Raw genomic sequence first — 9,400 nt, 5'->3', positions numbered from 1 at the left:
TCTTATACTTGAAATATAAAAGTATTATCATAGGATTAACTTAAACAATACTGACAAATGAGTATAGCTAGTCAAAATCTTGAGGAACAGTTTGTGGTGGCAGAAATCTTCGATACTTAAAAGTTGTAAATGGATTCCATTGAAGAGGGATTGCTATATATGTTCTATTGTAAGAAACATATTTTATCACCCGTTGATGGTCAAACGGGGTTATCAGCCTGCTAAGTTCACATGCCAATAGGCTCTTTTAGCAATCAACGGAAGTAATTAAATATAACATATAACCTTCACATGACTAATTACTTGAGGAAATCGCAACCGAAAACATGCTTTAACATTGTTTAATTGCACAAACATTAAAAGCCAAAGTCCTCGCACACCCAAGCAAACACACACGTACTCGAATGTTCACATCCATTTAAGTAGTTCGTTTATCAATAGATGACACTTCTGACAACGTGCTTGTTCTTTAACATTACTCAAAGTAGGTCTACCATTTGTGTGATCAATCACTTCACAATATATATTTAATATCCTAGTATACAATATTATTTTGTATCCGTTTTGCTTTCTAACATCGCTCAAACTGGCAAAATATATAACACGAGGCCTAACTTACCGAGTAATGGTATAGTTAACCACCCACCTTCTTTTTGCTATTTTATTTCTGTTTTACCACTGTGCAACTGGACTTCGCTTAATCTCGCTTTAAATTCATGCAATTACTTTCTCGTTACTTTGCCTTCCTTATAACCCCACCACAACAACATATTATATCAATCCTTTTCATCCTACTCTCTTATCCTAATAGAATTACCCATCCTCTTGTAATCTTTGGACTGTGTGCTTTCCAGTTCGCATTTATTTGAAATCTGTTTAAGGATATATTTTTCTCGAATGTTTCCTTTTCATTCCTTTACAACCCTTTGTCCTTTGTCCCCTTTCACTTTCCACTGTCACTTCCTCATATGTTTCTTAATTTTTCCTCGTTCAATTTGTCACATAATACGTACTCCTGTATCCTCATCTTCTTATTCTAGCCTCCTCGTTTTCGTTTTCTATTCTCCATGTCTTTCCTTTTCCATTTCAATAACATTTTTTCCTATTTTTACCTTATACACATTTACTTACATGTACCCCAACATTCACTTCTGCTCTTGTTTCCCGATTTTCACTTGTTAGTTGTTGTCTCTCCTCTTCTTTCGGTGACCTATTCTTTCGTTACCTAGTTTTAATTCCCTTGTTCCCCAGTCTTCAACATGTTATTACTGTGTGTGTTTTTTTCTCATCGGTTTTCCTCTTCCCGTCTGTGTTTTTCTATAATGATGTGCTTCCTCATTTTCCCTTCCATTCTCTCAATCCTTTGATTACCAAGACTTACGTATAGGTCCGTGACTCAATACATATTTTATCAATGCTCCTTTCTCCAATAACTGTCCAAGTATTATTGTCCAAGTCATCTTGTACCTCAATAAAAGTCTAAAATAATCAAATGCATACCTTTTACACATGTTACAGTTGACTATATGCACATGTGTAGCAAGGTCCATAACTCTTTGGATATAATTATTGTCGAGTTATGCCCCTTGTTCGACTGAAAAAAAGACATGTAGAGTGTTGGCGTTCGTCCCGTGTCACTCTAGTTTCTTCAATACATCGCAGTTCTTTATGTGATTCTCGTCCCTCTTATCATCATCTTCCTCTCCAATTTCCAGTTCCATTCTTACACAACAATGTTTCTATGTTATGGCCGAAATGTATGTTTGCAAGGTCCTATATTTGCACTACGACTATTATTGTATTTATTGAATGGATATTGGCAGTAGGATGTTGTTTCATAATCATTCAACGAACAGAAACACACATTTGTTTAAATGCGTTGCCCAATATGAAGACTTGGATGTTGTTATTGAAAATAAAGACATATAGGATGAGCGTTGTCTATTGGCTAGGTACCTAATAGAATCATGGGTTCGATTTCCACCTAAGGGAATCTTCTCTTATAGTCACTTTAAAGGCACACACATACTGGTATTTACCCAGGAAACAGGCTCCAAAGTGATTTATTATATCTTTCAGTCAGTGTCTTCACGATCGGGCTAAAAGGAATAGATATAAACTTAAATAGAGGCATACTATTAAACAGAATCGTTCATTTATTAAGTTTCAGCAGGGAACAACAGCCAACCAGAAAACGAATTTCTGGCACGTTCGGCTATATTTACAACATTGCAACCGCCGCCAATTGAACGCCGCACAAAGACATGCGATCCCGCGTTTAACTTCACAAGAGCAATAGCCGTCCCGGTAGCTATGTCAGTATCCCCGTTGTCCGCAATGGTGGCGCCTCTGCTGACCCCATCTGCCATCAATTCTGTGGCGTACCTGTAATTGGCAATTTGACACTAACATCTTAAATCAAGTCAAACCTGGCAAGTATTGTACTCGCTTTACATAATTTTATTTAAAATTGATACCATTAACTTATTATTTAGTAATGATCAGTTTATACCATTTTTTTATTTTTAGCTTGATTGTGAAGACAGATAAAGGTTATAAATAATCAATCTGCAGCAAAATTCAGATGAAAGGCAGTATGAAAGTATCGCTGGTGCGTCACGAACCTACGACGTGTGCGTCGGTGCGATGGAGAGACCACAATAAGTCACCCATAATTAACGGATTTTTGAAATACTTGAAATATATAAATATATATATGGAAACACTAATACTGAAAGAATGTAAAAACAATGCCCGAATGTACTCGTTACAAATTTACATTCATAAGCCGATCGCTCAATGAACATTATTGTACCAGTCATGAAAATCGGCAACTGTCCATGTAAACACATAAAGACCTGCAAGAGGGGCGTCAAATATTCCATCACTTGAAGAATATCCGTTCCCTGAAATGTTAAAGAGTAAAATCGAGGGATCGACACATTTTTTTTAAATATCTGTCGGGAAATATTTATACCTGAAAAAAATACTATATTCGATGATGTATTTCACGATAGAATCTTCAAATTGAAGAAAGTTCAATGGTGAAAATCAAAACTATGCACTTGTTTGCACAGTCACATTAAAATATCATAAACAAAAGAAAATCGTTAAAAACTTATAACCTTATACTGTTGTGTACATCGCACTGAATTTAACTTATTGATGTACCACATCGCTTACGACACAATTATCTTTCGCAGTTTTGCGTATTTTTCTTATTTAAGAAAATAATACTGACTACACATACCGAGTTTAAAAAATAACGCCGCTATATTCATCGACACTCATCACGTGACTTTCACATGCTAAATACAAAAAACAACATGGCGTCCCAAAAGCACGCGCAGTGCAAAGAAACGAAAAAGTGCTGCGAAACAACGTAGGCACAGACCCCGACAGATTAACATCGGTTATCTATTGAAAATGATTGCCACTGCTGAAAATGACAGCACGTTGCTTTAAACGTTGATTGACAGGCTAGTGTATGAAACGATCACATGACTTGCAAAGTGTTCGAAAAACATTCCACGCTATTTTTAAACGGGGAAACTTAGCTGAGACAGCATGTGGGCGACATGATCGTTGCGTATATTCTTTTAATCATGTACAATAATACATTATCTACCAAATTCTTGCTTGCCGATTTTTGGGATCAACTGGTGCGTAGTCCTTTTAAAATTATAAGACAATTAACAATACGTGTTACCCTCGTTGATAGGCGCGTGTTCATACACCAGTGTTTGTTTGTTCTGAATGCATTTATTTCCGTCTTGAAACGCATGGAACGCCACCTGTTCTGGTATAGTTTGTCCTGGAAAGAGATATTTTGAAAACGCATTCGGAACGATGCATCTTCTGCCAAAAACGAAAAGTAACATGAATTACAAAGGTAAATATGCATACAGGAAATACATAAACGTATGGCAAAAACGAAAGTAACTTATACTGTTCCACTTGCAATATTTATTCATTATATAAGCATATACTCAATGTAAATTTACTTTAGAAACATAATCACATATGATAACTATTTGAAAATAGTTTGATCATGTTTAAAATGAATGAATATCGTTCTTACTTTTCAATGGAAAAGCTTTGCTTTCCAGTGGCTTCATCCTGATAATAAAATGTTCAACTTGCTTTCTCAGGTTGTTGTTTTCTCCCTCCAAAGCATTAAAACGTAGTTTAAGATCAACATTTTCTTGCTCTAGAGCCAACAACCTTTCTTCTATCGTGTGTGCAAGTACTGCACTGGAAAACAATCCAACGAAAAATACACTACATAACATGACAGTCATTTTGTCTGACACGTATTAGAATATCTTTCAATTGTCGGCTCGATGTACTGTGTTTTTGTTGAAATGCAAACCTTATCAGAACTCACTGGGAACATTAACGACAGTGACAGCAATAAACTGGACGCCCCTGGGTCGCCATTTGGATAAAGATCTTAGTCGATTTTATTCGTAAATTATTTTTTAAGTGTCATAATTTCATTATTTTGTTACATATTTGTATAAATGAAACTTCAGCCAACATTGAAAATGAACACGAATATATACTAAAGAGAACGGTGATTTACTTAAGGTTCCATGGAAGCAAGATGGAAGTACTCACCCTTCCCAGCCCCGACTCGACCCCACACTTCGAAATCCGAAACACTGTGTATTAAGGACCGGAATCAAGAAAACCGCTCAATTTTGAACCGAAATCTGCATTTCATACTATATAATACTATTATTTATTATAATTTCCAAATACTGTCTGTATACAGTTTATGGTATATACTTGTATACCACGTGTAACCCCCTATGGCAAAGGTCAAAGTATATGAGACAAGGGCATACATAATTAGAAACGAGGCAATTTGAAAGAAAAGAACAGGCAATACACAAATACACAAAGTGAAAATTAACAGGATTGACATATGTTTAACAGTGCTTTAAGCGAACATGTGTGATATTAATAAGACATCTAGTCACTTTTTTAAAGCTGTTCGCATGTAAAAATATGTGTATTGACATGGTTAAAACGTTTGCAATATTGTAATATACACATTAAAGATTTAAATTTGATTACATTTGGATTAACATTGTCTTTCATGTCAATTAATCGCTTTCTGCTATTGTTAAGAGCTTTACATTTAATGGTACTGTGTCCAATACGACTGTTTGCTTGGCACAACGGACACTTCCTTGAAAATACATCAAGTCCAGTCCAGCTTCCGGTCTCGATTGGAAGACGATGAATCGGTTTCGAAACTTAACCATAAACATTAACAACTTATAAGGAGTAGCAATTAAATAAATCTCAATTCCAAAATCGTTTTGAACAATATATAATCATAGTACTTGCTAGAATTATCAAAAGTGCTATACCATTAATTAAAAATAATTCTGTGAGTCTCTGTACATATTACAGGTCGGCAATTTATGATTTCGAAGCAAATGTGAATTATATTATTAAGACCACAATTGATAAGAATATGTTTGACAAATGAAATAAAAATTAAAATATTTCTACGTAAGTTTACATTTTTTTATATAATACCGAACATAATTGTGTAGACAGTAGTTGCTAATTTTGGGGTACAATAGTGATAAATAATAAAATTCAACACAAACATGTTATCGACAGTAAAGTAACAATTTCTAAAGCCAGCCTGATATTGATTAATTTTCTTCACATCTTAATAATGTAAGTAATTGTTCGATAGTTCTTTTTGCCGATTAAAACTAATCCAAAACTTCCTCGGATCTCAGATTGTCAAATGTTTTAGTTTTGTTACATTTTAAGTATGGAATGTTTCGTAAAAAGTTCTTATTGTCTTTTTATATAATTTTTCTTGCGTGTTTTAACAAATCCTTGTTAATGTTACATTTTCGTAAATATTTTGTCTTATAGATTTTTTTTTAGCAAGGCTACAATTCTCATTAAACCGTTTTGATTGATTTTGATTAGTTTTGCTCTCTATACTTCTTGTTTTTTTACCATTTAAACTTTTACTACAACTCGTTTGATAAACCTCGTAAATGCTTTCAACCATCTTATCACACACATCAACATAGAACATACAAATTTTGGCTCAGGCGCATTGTTAACTTCATTCTGTTTGTTAACATCAATACCATGGTGAGGAATCATGCGACATAACGGGGTTCTCACATGGGTCACCACGGGTCAAAACCGATGTAAACATACAAGCAAATGACGTAAATTTCTAAATATTCTTTTCGACAGAAAATATATGAAAGTATTTCATAGCCTGTAAAAGACGATGCTATTTTCAGCGTCTACACGTGTGGAATATTTGATTGTACTTTAACGATGCAATCCTTGGGCAAAATTTCAACTTGACGGAATATTGTAAAACGATGCAACGCTGTGTGCGGCCTGATTCTTTGTTTTGTATGCATTTCTTAGTAATAAGAAGCATTAAAGAAGTCAGACATGCGTTAAAATGTTGGTTTTATTCATTTTGTTCATAAAACGATAATTTACGTCATTTACTTGTATGTTTAAATCGATTCTTCCCTTGGTGACCCATGTGAGAACCTCATTGAAGTCACGTGATTCCTCACTCCTTTCCTTCATCCCAGATTTTTTTTCAGTTGTTGTTATTTACATTCTTATTATGCACTTTTTAAGATTAAAAACAATACTTCTTCAGGGCAATGTACATCTGATTGAAATAATCCCCTTTGGTACTCCTTATGTCGATAAATAGCTTATTGAGCGTATGTGTTTTTGCCGTTATCATACCCGACTTGAAATAAAGATTCTTGTATCTTGTATCTTTATATGCCACATTACCAGAGTTATCTCCATTTACTCAAATATAAAGTATACTTAATCTATTTTGATGCAAAAATCACCTCGTAACCATGATATCGGACATACTACCCCGATTATTTCTATGCAATTTCAAAACGTAAACCATGTTATAGGCAACGATAAAAGAAACGTCCGGAAGTGAAATAAACGAATGTGGCGTCATTTTCTAACCGTACTGAATAACATGTGATGTTTAAAGGTGCACTCTTACTCCTAAATAACACTTAATACAAGTGTTTTAATATACTAAAGAGGATGAATAAATGTCGAAAACAACGTTTTTCATGAATGATACCGAGTTCAATTTGAAAGAAAGGTGCAGAAAACACGGCATTTTTTCCCTAATAGACAATAGTAGATCACAGTAAATCTTTTAGCACTCACCAATAATTTAATACTTTTTCTTTTTCAGCTATTAAAAAACGGTAACATTATCAGTAATTAATATTTTCCATTAATGCATTATTTAGTAAAAATTGAAGTTAAAGGTTTATCACTTAAAATTTATGTTTGTTATGCATGTGTATGTATTGATTTTGAATAAGAGTATCACTTAAAATAATATTTTGGACTTTTTTACGGCATATAATGAAACACTTCAGACTGATGTCTGATGTTTATCATGTTTTATCGGGTTTTATACACCTCACCATAAGGATATACTATGTACATGTTATAATATGAATGATATATTTCCCCTTTTTTATTGGTCGAGAGGCTGTCACGTGACAATCTATAAAAAAAATTCACCGGTAAAATGTGATATTTCTGTAAACAAACCCATGTGCGTAACACGACGTGACTCCATTGTACTTTATGATAACATATGCAACTGGAAAAAACAAAACAATTAAAGTCAGTGACGTCATTTGGTAAAACAACAACATTTTAAGGTATAAATCAGTATTATTTTGTAATAAAAAGGAGTTTAGGTAGATTATTACTAAATAATATAATAAAACACAGATATATATTATGTTATGGCCCATAAAGATAGATTCAATTTGCCGACGCAATAACATTAAATTAATTGAAAATTGATTGAAAATTAATTATACTACCTTGGATGTATAGTAATTTACTGCCGTACATAGCTACTGAAATTTATTTATATTAAACGGTTACACGTAACTGAATTAGCATAGTTACTCTTTGAAGATAATGAAATCCGACTAATTGCATTATCTTGGTAATCAAATGTAGACGTAAACAAATTAGTATCTAATGCACTTGTGTCATTTACTTGTACACAAGTACCAATCATAAACAAGAAGACGGTCGCAAAAGCAAAAAAAATCAACAACATGCAGAGAACATCAAACCGAAATGAAATAAGTGTTTTACCATATTCTTTATCACATTTTCGCCAAACCACAATTTTAAACCTTTGTTTTACAACACACATCAGACGAATTCATTGCAAAGGTGTGTTCGCTGTAAAATAGATCGAGGTGTAAAATAATGAAACTTATCATGAATTTCACAGACTTCCTAAGCACCTGTCAGCCCAGACAGTCTGTTTTCCACCAGGCCAGGTTATTTTGGGTACAGTATCTTTTAACTGTGAATGAACTTAGTCTGGCTTTCTGTTAGATTGTTTTTCAGAATGTGTATACATTAAAATTAGTACAAAAGGCTTATAAGCATTGCAGATATTACAGATTGCAGATGAAAGACGTAAGTTGCCTACTTTGGCTTTCAATGGTTGTAATAAGTGCATAGTATATGTTAAAATGCACCTGTATGAAACCGGTATAAAACTAACTGTGCCATGTTTGAGTGTGTTTTGTTTTCGTCTACACATTAACCTCCCACATCGGAACGGTAACAAATAGCATAGGTATGATATGCATTGAAATGTACAAAATGACAGACGTAAGTTTACTGCAGTAAACCTTTTTTCTTATGATGAATTTCATTAAATTTTCACAAAACGAATGTAATAAACTGTAAAACCATATCTCAAATATTTTTTTAAAAGATTATGGAGGACAGTAAATCATTTTTTCCCATGGCGTTCACTTTTCTGGTCTAGCAAAATCTTGTTTCGACCACAACTTAGTCATTTGACAAGGAAAATGAGATACTCTTATGAAGAACAGTTAACAAAGAGCTTCCATATCAAATCTGATTAAACATGGTCCATACAAAAATGAATCGAATTGCTTTGAATCTTTCCAAATAAATGTCACTTTTTATTTAGAAAAAAACAACTCATTTGGTTTATTAACGCCAATCATTCTGTAGTCCACGCCTTAATTAAAAGATAGCTGATGAAATAAAACTTTGGTAACAATTAGCTGATAATTGAATGGAATTAAGTTTAACCCGGCCCGTTTATTAACGTATAATATGCTCTACCAACAAGACATCTTGACTGACTGCTCAGTTATTCTGGAAATATTAGTACCTGATTTGTAATGGGCCATTAAATGGCCATTTACTTCTGCGGAACTAGAGAAGCATTACTTTCACAATTAGACGCAAGGTCATGACCACAGAAATTAACTTTTATCCATCTTCATGATCTAAGCGCATTCTCGTACACCAGAGCGATGGTGCT

The 9,400-nt window shown here is 33.7% G+C and overlaps 1 protein-coding gene across 1 annotated transcript; it reads right to left on the bottom strand.

Moving 5' to 3' along the window:
- Positions 1-2,138: 2,138 nt before the first annotated feature.
- On the bottom strand, positions 2,139-4,324 carry LOC128229352 (complement C1q-like protein 4). The gene is made up of 4 exons (XM_052941224.1): positions 4,082-4,324; positions 3,710-3,814; positions 2,816-2,906; positions 2,139-2,385 (listed from the first exon to the last, which is right to left on the bottom strand). Exons 1-4 carry the CDS (start codon positions 4,299-4,301, stop codon positions 2,160-2,162), a joined length of 642 nt encoding a protein of 213 aa, XP_052797184.1. The 5' UTR covers positions 4,302-4,324; the 3' UTR covers positions 2,139-2,159.
- Positions 4,325-9,400: the final 5,076 nt, after the last annotated feature.

This window comes from Mya arenaria, chromosome 3 (genome assembly GCF_026914265.1).
Source record: "Mya arenaria isolate MELC-2E11 chromosome 3, ASM2691426v1".
NCBI classification, from domain to species: Eukaryota; Metazoa; Mollusca; class Bivalvia; order Myida; family Myidae; genus Mya; species Mya arenaria.
This window is presented reverse-complemented; position numbering and strand designations above follow the sequence as displayed.

Bases quoted from the DNA above. Each gene is read 5' to 3' on its own strand.
- LOC128229352 (XM_052941224.1), bottom strand. From the start codon at position 4,301: ATGACTGTCATGTTATGTAGTGTATTTTTCGTTGGATTGTTTTCCAGT. The intron at 3,815-4,081 runs GTAAGAACGATA...ATCTCTTTCCAG, and splicing joins CAAAGCTTTTCCATTGAAAA to GACAAACTATACCAGAACAG. The intron at 2,907-3,709 runs GTAACACGTATT...TTAACATTTCAG, and splicing joins ACACGCGCCTATCAACGAGG to GGAACGGATATTCTTCAAGT.